Source organism: Phaseolus vulgaris, chromosome 1, assembly GCF_051622355.1.
Source record: "Phaseolus vulgaris cultivar YP4 chromosome 1, ASM5162235v1, whole genome shotgun sequence".
Classification (NCBI taxonomy): domain Eukaryota; kingdom Viridiplantae; phylum Streptophyta; class Magnoliopsida; order Fabales; family Fabaceae; genus Phaseolus; species Phaseolus vulgaris.
The window spans coordinates 31,239,789-31,265,249 of NC_143498.1; the positions used below are offsets into that span (position 1 = coordinate 31,239,789).

A 25,461-nucleotide genomic window follows, 5' to 3' on the forward strand; every position below is an offset into this window, starting at 1 on the left:
ATTTTACGACTTCCTCCATTGTATCTATGTTGTTTTCAAAATTACGTTTAACATGTGATTATTTTCTTTTTCTCGTAGAAAAATATTATTTTCTGAAAAGTTGTCTCCAATCAAATCATATTTCTTATCACTCGCATCATCTCAGTAAAATTTTAGTTAAAAACAAAAATTCAATATTTCCATTACTATTTATAGTCAAATTACTCTCTCACTTATGTCTATTCATTTCATGGATGGATTACTCGAACTAAATAACTCACTCACGCTTGTTAATAATATAAACAAATTAATATAAATATTTTAATTTCAATAAAAAATAATTAAATATTAAATTGTTAATAAGAATATAAATGAAAAAATTAAATAATTTAATTGAAAATTAAATAAATAATAAATATATATAATAAAAAATAATGAATGTTGTAATAATTTTGAAAAGGATAATTAATGTTATATATGTCCACTTTTTTAGTTTTTGATTTTTCCAACTTTAAAATATTTAACAATAAGTTTGTTATAATATATTTAATTATGAAAAGGAAAAAAATATTTGTATTAAGATGTGTAGAAATTAGAGTTTTTTATATTTTTAATGAAAATGTATTATTTTTGTTCTTGGGCACTAGTTAAGATGATTTAAGAAAGTATTGACTATCGTGGAATAGTAGGTGCGAAATGAGAAACATGAAATCAGGAGTGATGTCATAGGTATGACTGGTGGCTTGGAAATACGTAACATGTTTCGTTATGTGTTTCTTTGTTCAATATGACACTTCGTTTTTGCTACCTCTTCTAATTATAGTATTAATTCATGGTAGAACAGGAAAAGGATATTTCTGGCTGAGTACTGATACACGTTGACATGGCAATTTGGTTACTGTGTTCGTCAAAATATTTCTGTTTTTCAATTTTCAGAAAAGACATTTTACGAGGGAAGATGGTCGAAAGAATAAAAGTGTGAAAATAGCTCCAGTCTAAATCATAAGAAGAAAGATTCTACTTTTTGTCTTTATCTTTCTCTGAACCGTTCCTTTTCGGTGGCATTGCGTTACCATTTTTATCCTTGGGTTCCAACAATTTTATTCTACTCTCTGCACCAAGTAACATAGTTTTTTTTTCCTTTTCTTGTTATTAGTATCTTTAACGGGAATATTTTATAATATTTTATATTTATTTAAATGTAATATTAAAATTTAAATTAATTAATAAATTATGTATATTTAAATAAATTTATTTTTCTAAAATGTAATATATTAAATTATGATCCTGCCAGTTGACCTAGCGCAAGAGCGTTGCCTTGTCACGATCCTCCTCACCAGCTTCACACCACGTGCCCTTCAAGTCCACACCACAAATAGGCTCTCTGAGAACCTGAAAAACACAAGGTGGCGCCTCTGCGGCCGGTGGCGCTCCGACGCTCAAGTAAGTTACACGAACACCCAAAAACTGAGAGAAAATATACTCTGTAGAACCGTACTAAAGTGCACACAACCCTAGCAATGAGCCGTAATGAAAAACCTACCTCTGCAAATTCTGTTAAGTTTACCTTTATAGCTAGGTTTTTTTTCTCTCCAGGCAGTTACGCTTTGGACGCGTGGCTCGCATCCAACCCTGCACGTGTCACCATCTGGGCTGGGGTCATAGGTAGTACCCAGCCCTACACGTGTCACCATCTGAGCTAGGATAACCCGAGCGTCATTTCTCTATTGCATCCAACCCTACACGTGTTATCATCTGGGTTGGAGTAACAGGTAGCATCTAACCCTACACGTGTCGTCATCTGGGTTGGGGCAACTTGAATGTTATTTCTGTGTAGTAACCAGCCGCGCGGCTAAGTCCTCTACTTGAGGAGCAAGCTAGCACGCAATATACCCTAGAACACCACCTGACAAGGTGAGTATCGGGTGCAGCAAAGTGCGCCATCTTTGTGATATCGCTTGTCGCTAATGGCACCTTCCTCAACGCTGCGCCATGCATGTTCTAGCTGAGGAAACCTTGCCACCAACGAATGTCCACTCTGGGAATCCTGTCGCTGATGGGCAAGCTGTTCCCTTCAACTCACACGACCTTCACGCCCTATGTTGGCACAACAATCATCTTACTGAAATTATACGCTTGAACTTACCCTTCTGAGCCTCTAGCAGCTTCGACTGAGTTTACTGGGAGATCCGGCGATGTGCTCCTCGCGGCGACGTCAGACCACCTGATCTCCCATTATCTAACACGTCGATGACACACAAACCCGGCGACAACCGACCACGTTCATTCTAGAACGCCAGTTCCATGAATCGGCGACTATGCTCACTCCTGAACCATTCGTTTCTCACTTGTCCACGTGTTCTGCTGAGCACGCCCCACATGGTCACGTGCCAGGCACGTCATCACAACCGATGACCAATTATTATATTAAAATCACAATATAGAAAAAAATTGAAGATTAATTAATATTTTAAAATACTTACAACACGATAAAATAAAATAAATAAATAATAGTTAACCAAACTGTACCGCCCTGGTAGTCGGAAGTGATGACGTGGCATCAAGCTACAGTATAGGCGTGTTGACGAGACGCCACGTTGGCAGAAGGGAAGGAAGTCGGGGGACTCGTGTAGTCGCCAGTTATTAAGTTGGCGTGCTCCGATCTCCAACATACCAGAACCGGCGATCACCGGGTTAAAGATGAAGTCGCCAGTTACATCGCCGAAGATGAAGGTGGTGCAGATTATGAAGGCGGCCGGCGAGACCACAGGGAAGGTGTACGAAGGCACCCTAACTCGCCAGTTCTAGTAGAGATCGCGCTCCCAAGTTAGCTATGCATTGGGCAGCACCATGCATAAGTAACTTAGCCAAAGGAGAGTCAGAAGCAGCGCCCAAGTCAAGGAGGCTCCAGATGATGGCACGTGTACGACTGGATGCGAGCCACGTGTCCAGGTGCGTAACTGCCAGGAGAGAGAAAGTGACCAGGTATTTAAGGGTTTTCCAACGAACTATCAAGGTACGCACGTTCAGATTGTATTCTTTATGCTTGCGAGTTCTTGAGCATACTGTGAGAGAGAACATTGCACGGCTCCTTGAGAGTTCTTGAGTGTTTGCTCTTGAAGTATTTGGTGGTTCAGTCACTGACTTGGGCGTTGGAGTGCGATCGGCCACAGCGGCGCCGCTATGTTCTTTTGCAGGTTCTTGAGGTGGATCATGACGAAGGACGGAGGTTGAAACGGTGCACACGTCGATCCAAGTTTGACGAGGCAAGTTCCAACGTTCTGGTCAACAGGCAGGATCACAAACTATCATATTTTTAAAATTATAAACTTAATTTATAATATTATAATATTAAAGAAGTAAACAAAATAACGTTAATATATTATATTTAATATGGTATTAAATATGTTCTACGATAATTATAAATCAAAATTATATTAATTATTAATTACATAATCTAAATATAGATAAAATGTAAAAAAAAAACAAAGTAAATATAAAATAATCCTCTATACAGGATATAACATGAAAAGGAAATACAAGATATAATTATTTATGAAGTATTATTCTGATATTAATAAAAAAAATTCCTTGCAGAATTTTTTCTATCCAGTTCCCAATTTGATAGTAGTTTTTTAACATTTCAAATTAGAACCTTGCATTCCACCTATTCGTTTGGACCATGCAAAGTTACATTTTGAAATCTATCTCTTCTTATATAAATTACGAAAGGCAGAGGCAAATCCTACACAACAATAAAAAGTTAAATATTTGCATTTGTGAAAAAAAATACATTTTTATTTAATATATTTAATATATATAAAGCGAAAGTCTGTTATAAAAAATACCAGATGATTTGCTATGCTCTGGGAAGCAGTCCAAGTTAGTGTAAAATGCACAAGTGCATGATATGTTAATGAGCTTCGATTTTCAATCTTTAGAAAGAAATGTACTATAGTATCTTCAGACAACGTATCCTCAAAGATTGTTACTTCAAAACAGCTCTCCCCTACATAACGGAAGAGAATTTGATGAAATCCTTCTTTAACATGTACATGTTATGCATTTCATCACAACCGTAAACGATAAAGGGATTGTGGAGGTCAATATTATAACGTACCTTAAATGTATTTCCTCTTTGATCGGCAAGGGTCCATATAGGATCCAATTCCGTACGAAATATTATTCCAAAGGCTCGGTCCATACAAAAAATCATTCTATGATAATAAAAGAATTATATGAGAATGCAGTCACATAATAGTTAACCCTAAATCAGAAAGAAAGAAAAAAAGATATGGAGAAGTTCTTTTGGAAACCATTTGGTTGAAAATAAATATGAGAACATACCTTTGAATGATCTATGATAGTCTTGAATGTACTCAGTGTTTCCCTGCTTATGATGTTTAATGGGTCTGTGTTGTTCATTTTCTTTGTTTAAACCTTAATGAAGCACTCAAGTGGTTTACCAGAGGAAAATATACCGAAAATGGAGGGTATTATAGTTCAAAAACTTTTTAGAAATACAAACTAATAGTGTGATTGTGGAAAGATGTACTATTTATAAATAATAAGAAATAAGTAATAATTAATAGTTTTTATGACTATAAAAGAAGAAAAAAATGTTTAATTTCTTGGTATTGTAATTTTTTTGGAAATGACAGTTATAATAAATAAATTGCTATTTTTGATTATGAGTGAGAAGTATAAACAACCATAGAAAAGAACATTGGTCAATAAGTTTAAAATACAAGAGTTTGAAAAAGTCTTTAGAGGTACGATATACGTTTTACTGTGAAATGATAAACTTTTATAAGCCAACACCTAAATCCAATCCAGTAGAGCACATTGTATGTCTAAAAAGGCACCATAGAAATGATGTTCATATTTCTTTGTATTGAAATGATGAGTGAATTTTATTTTTTGGAAATGACAGTTATATTAAATAAATTAATGTTTCGGCCGGTTGACCTGGGTCGTCTTTATGAGTGGCTTGTCCCCACGAGCTAGAGCACCTTCGTTCTGCCTTGTCTACGAGTACCTGAAAAAGAAGAACAAAGGGGCGCCCTCGCGGCCGTTTGCACTTCGACGATCAAGTCAGCTAGCGAGAAACACCAAAGTGACTAGAGACTGTATGATTTTCTCAATGACTGAAACTGTGTGGCTAAACTGTGTTGCCCTAATTGCCTTGTGCTCACAGCTGGGTGCGCCGTCAAGAACAACTAGGGTCTAGTGTTCTGTGTAATTATGAAAGCGTACCTTACTAGGGCTCTTCGTGCCCTTTATATAGGTGAAAACTAGGGTTTACCTCTGCGTTGCTTGCTATTATCTAGGGTTCCTTGGAGAAGGTCCTTGTGCCGCTATCTTTAGGATCTTAGCGTATCCGGCCCATGGACTTCCCTTATCTGGAGTGCAATGTATAACCTTGCGGCCACTTGGGCTTTAACTTAAGCGTCGTATCTCTTGCGCTATGTTGACTATGTTGACTATACGGCGACTATGTTGACTTCTTGACCACCTACCTTTCTCTTGTCCACGTCATCACACCCGATGATAACTTGTTTTCAGCAAAAAGACTAAGAAGTTCACTGTTCCATCTTCTTCTTTAATACATATAAATGTGCGCATGGTTTCGCTTTTATCTGCTGTGTAATCATCTGATATAACTGACTAACTCTTGCTTTTAAAGAAATCGACTTAGCGCCAACTGGTGCTTAGCTCTGTGAAAATCAACTTAACTAGACAAACTATTAGTTTATAACAATAACATTTAACGCAAAATCACTTACTGGGCAGTAGGCGTGGGTCAGTCTTAGTATCTGAAATCTAGCTCGCCTGATCTGCCAAATGACATGCGCACTTCTATGTCATCGCCTCAAACTCTGCTAACTTAGTTCTCGCCGTGTACTTCTTCTTTCGAGCTTCAATCACAAAGTCGTGGGCTTCTTTGGATGCTATTTTCCTTTTTATCTGCTAAGACGTCCTCTGGGAGCAGCCTCATACCTTGATCTATCAATTCTGCTCATTCTGGGAGGAGAGCTGCCTTTAACGGACCCCCCTCTGCCTTCCCTGAGCCTTTAATCTGAAACAACTTGATCTGAGTAGTGAGGTGTCTTTTACGAACCTACCTCAGCCACCCTGTGACTTCTTCACTAGTACAAAATACTTGAATAACGACACCCTTTAAAGACGGTTTAGAAATAACCATCGTGATAAGGGAGGCGGTGGCAATTGCGTAATATTTTTGAATTTTTTGCACACTTTTAACGACGGTTCTCGCCACAACCGTCGTTAAAAGTCAAACTGGCAGGAATCAACGACGGTTCGCCAATAACCGTCGTTAAATGTCAATGAATCCGCGACGGTTCTTCCAGAACCGTCGTTAAATGTCAATGAATCCACGACGGTTACCTAAACCCTAAACCCTAAACTTCCAGAACCGTCGTTAAATGTGCATATTTTTTTTTTCCATTCAGAATGAACACTTTCCCTCTTTCAAATTCACTCTTACGCAAAACAACTCTTTCTTCTCTCTCACAAAACCGCGACCCAGGCCCTACACCACCGCCACTGTTACGCGCCGCTCTCGCCACCGACCGACCGTCGCACCGCCTCAGCGCCGACCGCACGCCCGCCAGCCTCGCGGCGAGCCGCGCACCGCGACCGCCGCGCCTCCCCGCGCACCGCGACCGCCGCGCCTCCCCGCGCACCGCGACCGCCGCGCCTCCCCGCGCACCGCGACCCCGGCGCCTCCCCGCGCACCGCGACCCCTGCTTATCGCGACTAGCCGTGTGCGCGCCGCTGCTCCTCCCACCGTGCCTCCGCGCGCCCTAACGCAACCGCCTGCACCTGCCGCGCGACGAACGAAGCCCTTGACTGCCGTTCCGCGACGTGCTCCGCCGCCTCGCTAACCGCGACCGCTGCCTTGTGAGCCACGCCACCGTGCCTTCGCCATTGTCTCCCCTGTCGCACCGTTTTGAGGTTAGTATATCTTTATTTATTATTGAATTCTATATTAGATATATTTTGAAAGTGTTTGTTTTGAGTTAGATATTGATTCCATATATTGAACGAACTGATTCTGAGTCCGGAGGTGTTCGACCTTCGGCAGTTTTGATTTAATCTTCAATGATTATATATTGTTTTGACATATTGAACGCATTGGTTCTAAGTCCGGAGGTGTCCGACCTTCGGCAATTTTGATTTATTTTTTAATGAATTGCATTTTGAAAGCACTGGTTCTTAGTTTAGCAGTTCCATGGATCGAAGTTGGATTAATACACCACGGATAAGTGATGCTTACGAAAAAGGGGTTGAAGAATTCTTACAGTGTGCGCAACATAATGCTATTAGTTGTAATAATGGAGTAAAAATAAGGTGTCCTTGTGTCAATTGTTTGAATGGAAGGATATTGAGTGTTTCCGAAATAAGAGAACATCTTTTGTGTGATGGATTTTTGAAAAGTTATACGACATGGACGTGGCATGGTGAATTGTTAGACTTGCCAAGTGTGCGCGGAGCTTCGGAGGAAGTTCATTTCTCAATGGATGATAGATTAGAAGACATGATTCGTGATGTGGGAGCAGAATCATTTGCTAATGCAGTTTTCGAAAATATGTCTAATGATGCAGAGACTCCTTTGTATCCTGGTTCAACTAACTTCACACGATTATCAGCAGTGTTAAGGTTGATGAATTTGAAGGCAATGAATGGATGGACCGACAAAAGTTTTACAGAATTGCTTCAATTGCTTAAGGACATGCTTCCAGAAGGAAATACCTTGCCCAATTGAAATTATGAGGCAAAAAAAATACTTTGTCCATTGGGTATGGAGTATAGAAAAATACATTCATGTCCTAACGATTGTATTTTATACAGAAATGAATATGAAGATTTAAGAAGATGTCCAAGGTGTGGTTTGTCACGTTATAAGGTTAAAGTTGGTCAAAATGATGAAATTGATGAATTCACAAAGGAAGGTCCTCCTGCTAAGGTTGTTTGGTATCTTCCAATAATTCCAAGGCTTAAGCGTTTGTTTACAAATGCAGATGACGCTAAAAACCTTAGGTGGCATGCAGATAATAGAAAATGTGATGGATTACTTCGTCATCCTGCTGATTCTTTGCAGTGGAAGAATATTGATAAAGAATTTCCTGAATTTGGAAAAGAATCAAGAAACTTAAGACTTGGATTGGCAACTGATGGAATGAATCCCTTTGGAAATTTAAGTAGTAATCATAGTTCATGGCCCGTTTTGTTAGTGATTTACAACTTACCTCCTGCTTTGTGTATGAAACGCAAATACATGATGTTATCTATGATGATCTCTGGTCCAAAACAACCTGGAAATGACATAGATGTTTATCTTAATCCATTGATTGAAGATTTGAAATTATTGTGGAATGAAGGGGTTGATGTGTTTGACGCGTTTAAGAATGAATCTTTCCGATTGCATGCGATGTTGTTTTGTACTATCAATGACTTCCCTGCATATGGGAACTTGTCAGGTTATAGTGTGAAAGGCCATAGAGCATGTCCAATATGTCAAAACAAGACATCTTATGAGCAGTTGAAACATGGAAGAAAAACCGTGTATCTTGGGCATCGTAGATTTCTAAAGAAATATCATCCGTATCGTCGATTGAAAAAAGCTTTTAACGGATACCAAGAACATGACATTTGTCCCACTCCCTTAAGTGGTGTTGAAATTTATGAAAAAATAAAAAATGTTAATGTGACTTTTGGAAAAATGAAGAAGAAGCAAACTGTGAATGAAATATGGAAGAAGAGATCAATCTTTTTTGATCTTCCGTATTGGTGTAAGTTAGATGTTAGACACTGTCTAGATGTAATGCACGTAGAGAAGAATGTGTGTGACAGTCTAATAGGAACACTTCTGAACATTAAAGGCAAAACAAAGGATGGTGTGAATGCACGTCTGGATTTGACTGAAATGAATATACGAGAGGAATTGGCACCGAGAGAAGTTGGTAAACGTACATACTTGCCTGCAGCGTGTTACACTTTGTCAAAGAAAGAGAAAACAAGTTTTTGTGAATGTCTTAAAGGTGTTAAGGTACCACAAGGCTACTCTTCAAATGTGAAGAGTCTTGTATCTATGAATGATTTGAAACTAATTGGCTTAAAGTCACATGATTGTCACGTTCTAATGCAACAATTACTACCGGTGGCTATTCGTGGAATCTTGCCCAAAAATGTTAGGCATACAATCACTCGACTATGTTCATTTTTCAATTCCATATGTAGTAAAGAGATTGACTCTCAGAAGTTGGATGAACTTGAAGAAGAAATAATTGTTATCTTGTGTCAACTCGAGATGTTTTTTCCTCCATCTTTTTTTGATATTATGGTACACTTGGTTGTTCATCTTGTAAGAGAAATCAGATTGTGTGGGCCAGTTTATATGCGATGGATGTATCCAGTTGAACGATACATGAAGATTTTGAAGGGATATGTGAAGAATCAATGTCGTCCAGAAGCTTCCATTATTGAAAGATACATTTCAGAAGAATCTATTGAGTTTTGTTCCGAGTACATGTCAAAAGCCAAATGTATAGGAGTTCCTGAAAAAGGTTGGCACTCACGTAGATTCATAAGTAAATCTTCAAGAGGTGTACATGTCATAAGCAAATCTAGAGAAGAGGTTCTGCAATCACACTTGTATATCTTGAATAACACTGATGAGGTGTTACCATACTTGGATACTCATAAAGACATTGTCAAATATAAAAATCGAAGACAATCAAAAAAATGGGTGTTAATTGAGCATAACAAAACTTTCATGTCATGGTTTAAGCAACAAATAATGAATGATCCATCAGCATCTGAAACATTAACATGGCTTGCAGACGGTATCAAATTTGATGTTTTATGTTGTTCTAGCTATGAAGTAAATGGTTGTTTGTTTTACACAAAGTCTCGAGATGATAGGAGTATAGTGCAAAATAGCGGAGTCACCTTGGAGGCAGAGTCTATGCAGTTGTTCCGTCCGGTTGACCGGGACGTCTTCGTGCGTGGCCTCAATCGTCAGCTAAGGATTCCTTCCCACTGAATGCCTGCAAATTTCCTGCAAAACAGAGGACAAAGAGGCGCCCTAGCGGCCGTTTGCACTCCGACGCTCAAGTCAGCCAGCAAGAAACACCAAAAACTGTCCACCCACGTATCTGAGCACCGCGTGTGGCACTCTGAAGGGTGGTAAAAGAACTGTGTATATGTGTGTGTTGTCCCCTTCAGGCAAAAATATTCTCCAGTCACTTGTACGTAATCCTAAAGCACGGGCAAGCAACCAGAGAGTTTCTCGTAAATTTGCCAAAGGTTCCAACCCTTTTTCCGACATTCTCAGCGCTATTTAAACTGCCCCCAGCATTTAAAGCGCCTTAAAGCGCTTTTAAACTCAAACGTAACGCGCTCATTAAAGCGCTTAATTATGAAACGTAGCGCATTTAAGACGTTGAAACGCTTGGGAGCCATAATAGTACCTGAATGCCAAAAAGGGAAACTGTATTGAATATCTTTAATTACCTGGCACCTGACTAGAGGGTGTTTCCATTCCGGCATTGCTGTCATACACGTGGAGGGCCTCACGACGCCTTGACCCCATCTGGGGGTGTTTCTGCCCATCTGGGGACGTTTCTACGTGTGGGTCCTCCTGCTTGGGAGTGCTACTGCGCTAGGGGTGGCTTTTTGGGTGCCAACTCATGCCCCCCAAGTATCTAGCCACTTACTCTGAGAGCGTATCTGCCTTCCTCTCACACCCTGCACCCGGTTATCCTGGGCGTGACCTTCCTCTTGGGTCGTATCTGTCCCGAAGGCGTCTCTGGGGCGACAGGGGTACTTCGCGAGTCAGGCTGCCCTTCACTGGTACTATCACTATGGCCTTGAAGCCACCTTTTCCTTCTCTTTATCACTTTCCCGAGATATCGGGACCTGAGGCTTTCACACGGCGTCGCTCCCTCCATGGTCTTTCCTACCCATGGGTATCGGGGAACCACACCGTGATTGCCTCGCTTTTACACTGTTCGATCTGGCGACGCCCTCACCTGGGCGACGCCTTCACCTAGGCGACGCCTTCACCTGGACGACGCCTTCACCGAGGCGACGCCTTCATCTAGGCGACGCCTCCACCTAGGCGACGCCTTCACCTAGGCGACGCCGTGCTTTAGCGACGCCTTGTCCTGCCTTGGCGACGCTTCCTCTTGGCGTCCCTACACCTGGGCGACACCTTGAGCTGACTTTGACCTTCAAGTCGTTGACTTTGACCTTGACTTAGTCAACGCCCTGATACGGGACGGTACACAAGCCCCCCAGTCTTAAGCCGAAGACTTGTCTTCAGCGCAAAGACTAAAGCCTTGCCCCCGCCATCAACGTGCTTTCTTGATGACGTGTCATTCTCTGCTGACTCAGCAAATTTTCGAATTACTGACGTGACATTATCTGACCCACAGGGGTATTCTTAATGACCGATTGGACATTCCCTGCAATGGGGATGATTACACCTTTTGGGCTACCCTTTATCACGCGCCACGTGGCCCATCGCGTGGCCCTTCTTTAGAGACCTTTGCGCTTCCCCTGGGCAAACGACCTTCTGACGCGTGGCTCGATCCTGCGGCCCTCAATTTGCGCCTCTTGGGTTACGAAATGTAACGTTTAAGTTACTCCAAACCCCGCGCTCACCCTACTGTTACATTCATTCGCTCTGCAACTCCGCACTGTTCATCGCCTTCGAAAACCTTTTTTCTCTGCAACTGCGATTCTCTCCTTCCTGTGCCCTTCTGCTGCCTCCATTCCAATAGCAAAGGTATGATCTCGGATACTCACGACCTTTCCCCTTCGTCGCATTGGATTGATTTATTGAACTGCCTGGGACTGTTGTTATTCACGTATTACTGCATTTCTTCGCTTCTTCTTCCTCCTCTGATTTTTCTCGCGTGGGTGACGCTTCCTGGGGTTCTTTCCCCTTCTTGCCATGGCTAAACTTGCTAAACCCTTTTTCCTCTCTTCTTTCTCCAGCTATCTATTTTCACCATGACGCGCGCGAACGCGGAGCCTGATTCTTCCCCTACGACCCCCAAATCCAACTACAAAGCCTTCTACCCCTGGGCCTCCGATGAGCTCCTGAGTGAATGCACCAGCCTGACTTCCTTCCAGGACCTGGAAGCTCACCGGGGGGATCCCCATTTGTACAACTTTAACGCCTTCTGCCGCACACACGACGCCCACATATTCGTCCGTCCCGGCAGGCCTGGGGAACCTGTTTGTTTGGACGACAGACCTAGAAAGGGGAAACCCTTCTTCTTCATGTACCAGACCGTGTTCAAGCGCGTAGGAGTGCGTCTCCCGTTCACTCCCTTCGAACGGGAGCTTCTTACCGAAATCAACACTGCCCCCGCCCAGCTTCATCCCAACAGCTGGGCATTCGTGAGGGGCTTTCAAATTCTTTGTGGATACCTGGGCATTCCTCCTTCCGTAGATGTCTTCCTGCATTTTTTTGAGGTGAAAAAATAGGGGAAAAGCTTCTGGGTAAGCTTTTCCGGGATCGCTGGCAGGATCCTCCTCTCCCTCTTCCAGAATTCTTACAAGAACTGGAAAGGGAAGTTCTTTAGGGTGTGCTGCGCCAAGCATGATCCCACAGCTTTGGATGGCTTCCCTCTTTACTGGACGGAACGCCCCAAATTGCTCAGGGCCAAAACCCTGGAAGAGCTATCCCCCGCCGATAGGGAGGTAAGCAAAGCCTTGGCGGGGTTGGGGATCGTCTTTGATACCTTGAAGCTGGTCGCTAGCGAGTACAATGCCCACGCCCTGACCACCTATTTTGGTAAGGGGCTCTCCCCTCATCTTTCTAGCTATGAACAGCCTGCTATCGAGCGTTTGTTTCCCCATACTATTATGCTTGTTTTACACTTGTACCATGTTACTTGCATTTCACGTCTCTTCGTGTATCGTGAATTCGCATAGCTGTTTTAGTACTAATCCTTGCTGTTTGGTCTGCCTTGGTGTAGGATCGGTGATGGGCGTTTCCAAAAGAATGATGTTGGCGAAAGCACTGAAGGAGGCTCGTGCCGCCAAGGCAGGCGCCTCCTCCAGCCCTGCTGCCAATTCGATTCTCCCGCCGGCTCTGACACCGCCGCCTCCAGTCACTGCTGAAGGTGCTTCTAGCCCATCTCCGACGTCTCCACCTGGCTCTGACGTGCTTCCAACTCCCAACTCTCCTTCGCCTATCGCCGCTGTGCCCCTAGCTGCGGCCTCGTCACCGGCTCCAACCCCCCTTGACAAAGGAAAAAGGGTTTTGGAGATTCTGTCAGATGATGAGGAATCAGAATGCGTGGCACCCTTCAAGAGGAGAAAATCCGCGCGGGTTCCTCTTTTGGTAGAGACGCCGCCGCAGGGAGGGAACCCCTTTATGGACAACCCTCCAAGCGCAACCTCACTCCCTCCTATGATTCTCCAAGAGGAAAGGGGCGAAGGTGCTGAATCTGCGCCGCCTCTGCCGCCGCCAGAAACCACTGCTTCCCCGGCTCCCGATGCTGCCGCCCCCGACTTCATTGCCATCCCCCCTCCAATCATGCATCTGATGAGGGGTTTCAGTGGCGGGACTATGCCGGAAGGTACCGACAGGAGGGAAGGTATGCCTTTCTATTTGGGGGCCTTCTTGGCGGTGGCTCTTGAATGGCGCTCCCAGGCCAGAAACGCTGTCTTGCAAACCCAAACCCTCCAGGCCTTGGAAACGAAAGCAACCACCCTGGAGGAGGAGATGAAGGCCCTGGGACGCCAGAACGAGGCTTATTGTTCCTCTCTGAAACAAGCACAAGAGTCCAGGGCAGATGCTGAGAGGAAATTGGCAGAGGCCTTGGAGCTCCAGGCTGACTTCTACGCTCGTGAAGTTGCTCTCCAAGTACAGGTAGCGGGTCTTCAGGAATTGGTCAAAGCAGACGCGGAAACCCAAAAGGACCTGAAGGACCGCTGCTGTGAACAAACTGCCAAGGTGGAACGGGTAGGGGAGGAAATGGCCACTCAGGCCAAAGCTATGGACCTTCTCCGAGTTGACTACGACAAACTGCAGGTCGAGGTTAGCCGGCTTCGTGTGGAGAAAGAGGCTCTGGAGAAACAGGTGGCCTCCGGAGACGCCGCCATTGAGGAGCTGGAGAAGGAGAAAAAGTCCCTTATCCAGGAGATGGCGGGCACCTTCGAGGAGGGGTTCCTAGAAGCCCTGTCCCAGGCGTCCTGCGAGAATCCCGGCGTCAACCTTTAAAACTGCGACCCCACACATCACGTAGTCGACGGGAAGGTCGTGCCCATGGATTTGGACGACTGAACTGCTGCCCCTCATCCGCCACCTTCCTCTTCAAGCTTAACTCTTCATTCTTTACCTTCGCTTTTTAATTTCATCTGCCAAAAACTTGTAATTCTTTGAACTATCCACACTCTTGTTACTGATTCGGGACATTCACATGGTTGTCCTTATTTCTTTTTTCACATACGACTCCGCCTATGCGATCTCGTTCTCATCTTTTCCCTTCATACGCTTTACTTATTTTATCTGTATTCTGCCCGTTTCTCACACTTCGTTGGGCGGTTTGGCATGATGAGGTAAGGTCGCTCGCCAACCCTTACGCCCGTGGAGAGGCTCACTAAGTGGCGCCGTATCGTCCACGGGACGACTCTAATACCGAAAGGCTCTTTCTTTGATCTTTTAACACTCGGCGCCCACGCCTAAGGAGAGGCCTGCCAAAGCAGCACCGTATCGTCCCCGGGTGTCTAAAACGCTGAGTGCTGTGGGGTTTTTGTTCCCTCCATGGTCTTTCCTGCCCATAGGTAAACCCTAAACCCTGCCAGTGACTCGCTGGCATTTGACGGTCTCGTCTCCCTCCACAGTCTTTCCTACCTGTGGGTATCGGGGAGGCGACGCCTGCAACTAACTTTGCCTTTCTCTGATTTCTTCTCCCTCCTCAGTCTTTCCTACCTGTGGGTATCGGGGAGGTAACGCCAGTCGGTATTTGGGTTGGCGACGCCCGCGACTTCTCGTCTGTCGTCGCCCTTTACGTCTTTCCTGGCAACGCCTCGGGCGTTACCTTTACTTCGACATTGACTTTAATTCTTGCCTTGGTCAACGCCTGATAACAGCGAAGAGCCCAAGGCTTTGCCTGTGCCATCCACGTGGCGCTTCTTGTACAGCTGATGGGACCTTCTGTCATTCGACTTGATCCACGTGGCGCTGCTTGCATGGTCGGTGGGGTATCTAGTCATTTCATTTTCTGACTCCTGCTGTACCCCTGGCTCATTTTCGACGGCGCATCGTACCACTGGATATTCTGCTGATACGACGTTTTCTGATTTAAACCAGTGGTGCCAGCGTCATCCTTTCACCTTTTGCCACGTGTATCAATCGCACGGTGCACCCGTTCGTGTCGTTTGGCGCGCTAGGCGCTTTATTTAACTCTTCAAACTCTGGAACTATCTTCACCATTTTCTCACTCTTCATAACCTAGTTGCGTTCTTTCTGCTTGTACCCTTTCTTCTTGCACCCTTTCTTCTCTGTCGAAGGGCTGTTCTAACTGCTCCCCTCGCTCAACTCTTGCATTTCCAGCCATCTTGATCTTGTTAAAGAATGTCTTCTCACGATGCTTCCTCCAGGGTCCGTCCCAAAGACTTGTACCCTTGGGCCTCGAGCGAACTTCTTGATCAGTGTTCATGTTTGCTCTCCACTAGGGCCGTACGGGAACACAAAGGGGAGTTGTGTTCTTACGACCATCGGGCCTTCGCGAGGAGGCACGATGACGACATCGCTGTGCTCCCTTGCACTCTGGGGGAGCCAGTGTGTGGAGACGGACGAGCGAATGACGGGGTCCCTTTCTTTTACTTTTACCAGGTGGTGTTCAAGACCATCGGGGTGCGCTTACCCTTCTCCCGGTTCGAGAAGGAACTGCTGACGGAGATCAACGTGGCTCCAGCCCAGTTATATCCCAACAGCTGGGCCTTTGTCAAAGCCTTCGATATCCTCTTTGGGTTTCTGGGTTGTGCACCCTCGGTTGACCTCTTTCTTCACTTTTTTGAGGTGAAGAGACAAAGACACAACCTCTGGGTAACTCTCAGCAATGTTCCCGGAAGAGTTCTCTTCACACCCTTCCAAAGCTCGTTCACGGGGTGGAAAGGCCGGTTCTTCAAGATCTGCTATACTGATCTTGTTCCCGACGCCCTCGATGGGTTTCCGCTGCACTGGGTGAGAGAGGAAAAGGCCCTCAAAGCCAAACCCCTCAAGAATCTGGCTCCAAGTGATCAAATAGCTTGCCGGATTCTTGCTAAGGGGGGAGGTTTTGACTCCGCTACGGTGATCAGCTTGGAGTTCAACGCTAGGACTCTTGAGAAGTACATAAGTAGGGACCACTGCCTTAAGCAACTTCGATCTTCGTTACTTTCTAACTGTGCCTGTCTTTCTTCATGGTGTCTCTAACACATCTTTTCCCCTTGTGCAGGTTCGAAAATAAGCCAAGAAAAGAGGACACGACTTACTCGAGCGTTGCGGGCTGGGAAAGGGGCTTCACCTTCCTCCAGTGATGACTCTGATGAGCGCTGAGAAGCGGCCTGTTTGTGTTTTTGCATTTTGTACTGAACATTGCTTGTAACAACAATTTTCTAATATCATAATTCTTTACAACGCCACTTTACTTTTCATATGCCTCATATACCGCGCGACTTCCTTTCGTCTCGTTCTGCCAACGATGCATGCTTTTACTTGGGCGACGCCTTCTTTCTGGGCGACGCCAAGACCTAGGCGACGCCTTCTTCCTTGGCGACGCCATGGCCTAGGCGGCGCATCACATTACTTCTAACAAGGGAAAATAATGGCTGAAAACCAAAGCACTTCTTTTTCTCAACTGGTTTTTCCATTTATTAGGGTGACCTCATTAAAAAACCCCCGAAAGGGAAAAAGAGCGTCCCCTTCAACTAAACTGTTACATGTTGCTTACATAGATCAACTAAAATAAAATTTTAAGTTGGCTGCATTCCAACTGCGCGGGATAGGGCCTCCATCTAAAGTCTCCAGGTTGTACGAACCGTTGCCCTTGGCCTCAGTAACTCTGAAGGGCCCGGTCCACTTGGGAGACAGCTTATTCTCCAGCTCGTAAGGGTGAGCTTTCCTCATCACCAGGTCGCCCACCTGAAACTGTCGTGGCTTTACTTTAGAGCTATATTGCCGCTCCACTCTTCTTTTCATCGCTTCAGCTTTTATCCTAGCTTCTTCCCTGGCCTCTTCTAGCAGATCCAGGTTTACCCGCCTCTCCTCATTAGATTCCTCCACTACAAAGTTTTGAAAACGCGGTGAGCTTTCGTGTATTTCTACTGGAATCATCGCGTCCGACCCGTACACCAAACTGAAAGGCGTCTCCATAGTAGAGGATTGGGGCGTGGTGTGGTATGCCCATACAATCCTTGGCACCTCTTCCGCCCACGCCCCTTTTGCCTTCTCTAACCTTCTTTTTAACCCCCTCAGCAGAACTCTGTTTGCTGACTCTACTTGTCCATTGGTCTGGGGGTGTTCAACCGACGCGAACACTTGCTTGATTCCCACTTCAGCGCACAGATTTCTTAACTGCTGACTGGCGAACTGGGTCTCATTGTCAGATATCAGGCGCCTAGGTACGCCAAAGCGACACACGATGTTTCTCCACACAAAATGTTGTACCTTATGCGCGGTGATTTGTGCCACGGGCTCTGCCTCTATCCACTTAGTGAAGTATTCTATGGCGACGACCAGATACTTCATCTGCCTGATTGCTAGTGGGAAAGGGCCCAGGATGTCAATTCCCCACGTGTGGAAAGGCCACGGGCTGTATATGGACCGCAACTCTTCAGGCGGCGCCTTGTGCCAGTCGGCGTGCTTTTGGCATTGCCTACACCGCTGGGCGTGCCGTGCGCAATCCTCTTTCACTGTTGGCCAGAAGAAACCTGCGCGTATTACCTTGGAGGCTAAGGATCTTCCTCCTACATGGCTTCCGCAGATGCCTTCATGTAGCTCCGCCATTATCCTGGTGCACTCATCGCCACTGACGCATGTTAGGATAGGGTGAGTGAAACCGTGCCTGAACAACACCCCATCCACCAAGGTATATCTTACGGCGTTCCTTTTGATTTTCTTACCCTCTTCAGGGTCCACTGGAAGGGCCCCATCCGCCAGGTATCGTTTATAGGGCGTCATCCAGGTGTCTCCCGTGGACAGGACACAAACCTGCATCTGCTCTTCCTCAGACACACCCGCGTATATACTGATGCGGGGCGCCCTCTGCGTATCTTGGGTTAATGAGGAATGGCTTCTCGGCCTTCCCCTTGATGCATAAATCTGGAGGACATCCACCCTGTTGTCTTCCACGAATCGACGCGGAGCTTTGAGGGTCTCCTGGATCACTGTCCTCTGTCTACCCCCCTTGCCTGAGCTGGCCAGCTTTGCGAGCAGGTCAGCTCTGGCATTCTGCTCCCTCGGGACGTGTATTAACTCAAAAGCGTTGAACGCCCCTCTCAACAACTGGACGTATTTGAGATACGCCGCCATCTGTGGGTCCTTCGCCTGGAACCCACCCGACACCTGCCCCGTGACCAACTGGGAGTCGCTCTTCACCAGGAGGTTCTGTGCGCCCATCTCCTTGGCCAAGAGCATTCCTGCAATCAAGGCTTCGTATTCTGCTTGGTTGTTACTTGCCTTGAAGGCAAAACGCAAGGCCTGCTCGATTAGTATGCCGTCGGGTCCTTCCAGCACTATTCCCGCACCACTCCCTTGCTGGTTTGAGGAACCATCAACCGAGAGCAGCCACTGTGAACCCGCTTCCACTTCTTGCTCACCTCCGGGCGAAAGTTCTGCTACAAAATCCGCGTACACCTGCCCCTTAATGGATCCCCTAGGCTCGTACTGTATGTCGAATTCCGACAGTTCCACAGCCCAGCGTACCATTCTTCCTGCCACATCGGGCTTCTGCAGCACCTTTTGTATGGGGAGGTTGGTCATTACCACCACCGTGAAACTGTGAAAGTAATGACGGAGCCTCCTAGCCGAGAACACTACCGCCAGCGCCGCCTTCTCCAGCGCCTGGTACCTTGTCTCGGCTCCCTGTAAGGCTTTGCTTACAAAGTAGATGGGCTTCTGACTCTGGTCCTGCTCTTGTACCAACACAGAACTGATGGCCCTATCTGTTACAGTAAAATACAAACGGAGGGGCACGCCCGTTACCGGTTTGCAGAGAATCGGAGGCGTCGCCAGGTACTCCTTCAGTTTAACGAAAGCCGCTTCGCATTCCTCAGTCCATGCAAAGCGACTGTTTCTCTTGAGGCACTGGAAGTACGGGTGCCCCTTTTCTCCTCCGGCGGAAACAAACCTCGAGAGCGCCGCCATCCGCCCTGTCAGCTGTTGAACCTCCTTTACCGATGTCGGACTCCGCATGGAAATAATAGCCGCACATTTGTCGGGGTTCGCCTCTATCCCCCTCTCGGTGAGCAGAAAACCCAAGAATTTACCGGCCTCTACCCCAAAAACACACTTCTCGGGGTTCAACTTGAGGCGGTATTTGGATATTGTATTGAACAATTCCTCCAAGTCTGCCATGTGCTGCATCCTGTTCTGCGACGCCACCACCATGTCGTCTACGTAGGCGTATACATTCCTCCCGAGCATTGGCGCCAGGACCTTGTCCATTAACCTCTGGTACGTGGCGCCCGCATTTTTGAGCCCGAAGGGCATCACCTTATAGCAATAGCTGCATGTTTCAGTCATGAACGCAGTTTTGCTCTCGTCCCTGGGGTGCATCTTGATTTGGTTATAACCTGAGAAGGCGTCCAGGAAGCTTAACACTTTGCTGCCAGACGCGCTGTCCACTAGGGCGTCGATGCTGGGCAGCGGATAGGAATCCTTCGGGCACGCCTTATTCAGGTCCGTGAAGTCAACGCACATCCTCCATTTTCCGTTTGCCTTCTTCACCAAAACGACGTTGGCGAGCCACTCAGGGTACTGAATCTCCCTAATGTGGCCAGCGCTCAGCAGCTTCTGCGTTTCGTCTTTCACCACTTGCTGTCGCTCCTCATTGAATTTCCTCCTTCTCTGGCGCACGGGGCGAACCGTGGCATCCATGCTGAGGTGGTGGCACAGGAAATCGGGGTCGATGCCCGGCATGTCCGAGGCGGACCACGCGAAGGCATCCAGGTGGCGCGAAATCACTTCCGCCACCCCTTCCCGTTCTTCTGGACTCAGCGAGCTTCCTAACTTGAAAGCTTTGCCGCCAATCTCCCTTTCTAGGATGTTGGTCGCGGGTTGCTCCCTATTATCATCATCGGCGGGCGCCGCTTCTTCTACGGGCGCCGCCTCTTCCACGTGTGCTTCCTCCATTGGCACATCTGCTTCGGGCATCGCCCTTTCTGCTATGGCCTCTTCGAGGGTCTGCCCAGCGGGCGTCGCCTCGATCATCGTTGCGTCCGCGCTCGGCGGACGTTCGTACACCATGAAAACGCCTCTCTTCGTCTTCAGGCTGTTTTCGTAGCATTTTCTTGCCTCCTCTTGGTCTGATCTGATGACTATCACCCGGCCACTGAGGTCCGGTAGCTTCATCTTCATGTGTCGGGTGGAGGATATTGCACTCAGACGGTTTAACGCCGGTCTGCCCAGCAAAATATTATAGGCAGAATTGGCGTTCACGACGAGGTACCGAATGCTCTCTGTTCGGGAGGCCTCTCCGTCTGTGAACGTAGTCCTCAACTCCAGGTACCCCCGGACCTCTATCTGGTTATCCCCGAACCCATACAAACATCCCGTATAGGGACTCAGCAGATCCGGGGACAGCCGTAACTTATTAAAAGTCGACAGAAACATGACGTCTGCCGAGCTTCCTTGATCAACAAGCACTCGGTGGACCTTCCTTCCAGCCGTGACGACCGAGATGACAACGGGATCGTTGTCATGGGGCACCACATCTCGGAGATCCCTTCTTGTGAACACAATATCTGACTCCCAGGGCTCCCCCGAGAGCCTCTCTTCGATTGAATTTACCCCCCTCGCGTATTTCTTCCGCTGGGAGGCGGTGGGTCCTCCGCCGGAAAAACCTCCAGCAATGGTGTGGACCTCGCCAAGCACAGGCATCTCGTGTGCTGGCTCATCCGCTGGCGACGGCAGGGTGGCGGTCGTGGTGGACTCTGCGACATAATCTTTCAGAAACCCAGTCCTCACCAGCTCATCTAGCTGGTAGCCCAACGACAGGCAATTATCAATTTGGTGCCCGAAAGCCTCGTGAAATTCGCACCAAGAGTCTTTACGGGGCCCTAACACCTTGTCGGTCTTCGCCGGTCGCCTCAGCCTCTCGGCTATGTTGGGCACGGCGATCAAATCCTTCAACTCAACTACGAAGTTGTACCTCGCCGGTCTTGCTCTTTCTCTGGTGGGGCGTTCGCCTCCTGCGGGGCCCCGAGGCTGGGGCTTTCTGGCCTCGTAGGGGCGTCTCGCCTCTGGCTTCTTTCTCCCCGTCGTGGTCTCATTGACTCTGACGGGTTGAGCTCGCGCCGGTCCCCTCGGGCGTGAGGGCACGGTACTGGTGCGCTTCACACATACCTCCCCTTCCGAAGCGATATGCTCCACCGCCCTACGCCGTAATTCTGCGAAAGTCCTAGGGCGATTGCGGATAATAGATTCTCCAAAGGGGCCTGGGCATACGCCTTTCACAAATGCGTACACGATCATAGGCTCCTCTGTTGTACCAACCTTCACGACCTGGGCCCCGAAGCGATTGATATACTCCTTCAGGGTCTCCCCCTGATACTGCTTCACGTCAAACAGGTCGTAGGAGACCGGCGGCGGGGCCTTGTTGGCCAAATACTGTTCTCTGAATAACCGCGACAACTGGCGAAAAGATGTGATATGGCCCTCGGGGAGGCTAATGAACCAATCCATAGCCATCCCGGTCAGGGTGCTCATGAAGAGCTTGCACTTGGCGGCATCAGAACCGCCTATCAGGACCATCTGCGTGTGGAATGCCGCGAGGTGCGTCTCTGGGTCCTCCATCCCAGTGAAGATTACCTTGGGTCCCGCGAACGTGTTCGGGATTGCTGCGTCTAGGATCTCTTGCGAGAACGGAGTGGAAAACTCCCTTGGTGGGGAATGGTTCTCCATCTCGTCATGCCCAGGCCGCCTCCTATCGTTTCTCAGGCCCTGGCGCAACTCCTCATTCACACGGTGGAGCTCTTCGTTGCGCTCATGCGAGGCGTCAAGATCTGCCTGCATGCGCTCCTGCTCCATCTTCGAATCCGCCATGTCCTGCTGCAGCCCCCTCATTATTTCCAGGACCTGCTGCATGGATAGGTCTGCTGGGGCTGCGCGCGCTGATCTTCGTCTGGTGGGGGCCATTGTCACTCCAACCTCTTTCAGCACTACTGTAACCTGGTAGATTTTCTCGAACTTTGTGATGGGACTGATGTTTTATATCGAGCCCCACGGTGGGCGCCAAATGTTCCGTCCGGTTGACCGGGACGTCTTCGTGCGTGGCCTCAATCGTCAGCTAAGGATTCCTTCCCACTGAATGCCTGCAAATTTCCTGCAAAACAGAGGACAAAGAGGCGCCCTAGCGGCCGTTTGCACTCCGACGCTCAAGTCAGCCAGCAAGAAACACCAAAAACTGTCCACCCACGTATCTGAGCACCGCGTGTGGCACTCTGAAGGGTGGTAAAAGAACTGTGTATATGTGTGTGTGTTGTCCCCTTCAGGCAAAAATATTCTCCAGTCACTTGTACGTAATCCTAAAGCACGGGCAAGCAACCAGAGAGTTTCTCGTAAATTTGCCAAAGGTTCCAACCCTTTTTCCGACATTCTCAGCGCTATTTAAACTGCCCCCAACATTTAAAGCGCCTTAAAGCGCTTTTAAACTCAAACGTAACGCGCTCATTAAAGCGCTTAATTATGAAACGTAGCGCATTTAAGACGTTGAAACGCTTGGGAGCCATAATAGTACCTGAATGCCAAAAAGGGAAACTGTATTGAATATCTTTAATTACCTGGCACCTGACTAGAGGGTGTTTCCATTCCGGCATTGCTGTCATACACGTGGAGGGCCTCACGACGCCTTGACCCCATCTGGGGGTGTTTCTGCCCATCTGGGGACGTTTCTACGTGTGGGTCCTCCTGCTTGGGAGTGCTACTGCGCTAGGGGTGGCTTTTTGGGTGCCAACTCATGCCCCCCAAGTATCTAGCCACTTACTCTGAGAGCGTATCTGCCTTCCTCTCACACCCTGCACCCGGTTATCCTGGGCGTGACCTTCCTCTTGGGTCGTATCTGTCCCGAAGGCGTCTCTGGGGCGGCAGGGGTACTTCGCGAGTCAGGCTGCCCTTCACTGGTACTATCACTATGGCCTTGAAGCCACCTTTTCCTTCTCTTTATCACTTTCCCGAGATATCGGGACCTGAGGCTTTCACACGGCGTCGCTCCCTCCATGGTCTTTCCTACCCATGGGTATCGGGGAACCACACCGTGATTGCCTCGCTTTTACACTGTTCGATCTGGCGACGCCCTCACCTGGGCGACGCCTTCACCTGGACGACGCCTTCACCGAGGCGACGCCTTCATCTAGGCGACGCCTCCACCTAGGCGACGCCTTCACCTAGGCGACGCCGTGCTTTAGCGACGCCTTGTCCTGCCTTGGCGACGCTTCCTCTTGGCGTCCCTACACCTGGGCGACACCTTGAGCTGACTTTGACCTTCCAGTCGTTGACTTTGACCTTGACTTAGTCAACGCCCTGATACGGGACGGTACAGCAGTTTTCAACTGCAAAGGATCAAAATCCTGTTGTGGGATCAATGCCTTATTATGGTGTCATAGTAGAGATTTGGGAAGTTAATTATACCAAGTTTACTGTACCTGTTTTCAAATGCAAGTGGGTTGACAATAAGACTGGTGTCAAAGTTGATGAATCAGGAATGACTTTGGTTGACTTTCGAAAGATAGGTTATCATGACGAACCATTTATAATGGCACATCAAGCTTCCCAAGTTTTCTATATCCAAGATCCTACGTCTGACCACTGGTCTGTTGTGCTACATGGAAAAAAACAACATAATGACCCAGAAGATACAAACAATGACATTTGTGAGATTGAATCACTTATAAGAACGACCATCAATAAAGAGTACGAGGATGTTGCTGATGTTGTACATGCAACTCGAAATGATCATGATGAAGGAATATATATTTGTATGTACATGTGATTCATGTTTAGTTTTACAATATATTTCATTTTAATTATATTTCATATTCTTGATGCTTATCATATTTTTTTGATAACAGGAACATGGCAGATGATAAAGTTTCCCATTCAAAAACTGGGAGAGGACCTACAAGATTAAATAATATGTTTAAGAGGATAAATAAAGATGACAAGATACCTTTGTCTATTGATATCCACACTGGTGTGCCCACTGGGAAACATGCAAAGAAATATAGGAGTTATCTCGGAGTACTATCTCGTGAAAGGATCTCTATCTTAACTCAGTCCTGGGATCACGTGACTGACCACGAGAAAAACATGATTTGGCAAGATATTCTGGTATGTAACTGTTTTTAATTTGCTCAATCTAAAGTTCTTTTATATTTTGTTCTTGTTTATGAAGTAATTCTTTCAAATAATATAGACGCATTACAACATCCCGAATGTGGAAACCTTGAAAGCGAAGGTTCTTTCAGATGTGGGTGTCAAGTTTCGTCAGTTCAAATCAAAATTGACAACAGATTATATATATGGGAAAAGGAAGGAAGGAAATCCTTGTGCAAAATATGCATCCATTGATGAAGAAACTTGGCAGCAGTTTGTCAATATTCGACAAACTGAAAAATGGCAGGTTAGTATCACTTTTAGATTTGAATATAGTTTATATTAACGTATTACTAAATTTTGAGTGTTATGATAGGAGGTTCGGAACAAAGCAAAAGCCAATCAGGCACATAATGATACCCCACACTTATTGTCTCGGGGTGGTTATAAGTTGCTAGAGCAGAAGATGCTTGAAGAAAAGATTAAAGCACGTTCTACTTCCATTTAGGAAATGAATAGTGTAGATTCTTTGAGACCTCCATCCCCACCACTCCGACATGAGATGTGGAAGGGTGCCCGTATAAACCCATTAGGGACATGGAGTTCTAAGTCAACAGAACAAACAGTTGAACGCATTGTAAGTTTGACAATTTCTTTTCAATGTGTTATTTTAAATTCTATGTGTTATTTTAAATTCAATGTGTTGAAGTTTGTCAATTTCTTTTCATTTGTTTTAGGATTCTCTTAATGAGCAATCAACACAGGGGACTTTTAAACCATGTGGTCGCAATGATATTCTTAATGTTGCTCTCGGACGACCTGAACACCCTGGACGTGTTCGTGTAGCTGGATATGGGGTTGGGATTCGGTCATACTTTGGACCTCCATCACACAACAAGGAACAATTTTCCAATGAACCT

General features: G+C 46.5%; 1 protein-coding gene across 1 annotated transcript; it reads left to right on the forward strand.

Annotated features, from left to right (window-relative positions):
- Nucleotides 1-7,234: 7,234 nt before the first annotated feature.
- On the forward strand, nt 7,235-25,049 carry LOC137809140 (uncharacterized). The gene is made up of 7 exons (XM_090296128.1): nt 7,235-7,637; nt 7,965-9,975; nt 19,762-19,780; nt 23,787-24,099; nt 24,309-24,556; nt 24,642-24,695; nt 24,918-25,049. Exons 1-7 carry the CDS (start codon nt 7,235-7,237, stop codon nt 25,047-25,049), a joined length of 3,180 nt encoding a protein of 1,059 aa, XP_090152254.1.
- The last annotated feature ends 412 nt before the right edge of the window (nt 25,050-25,461 follow it).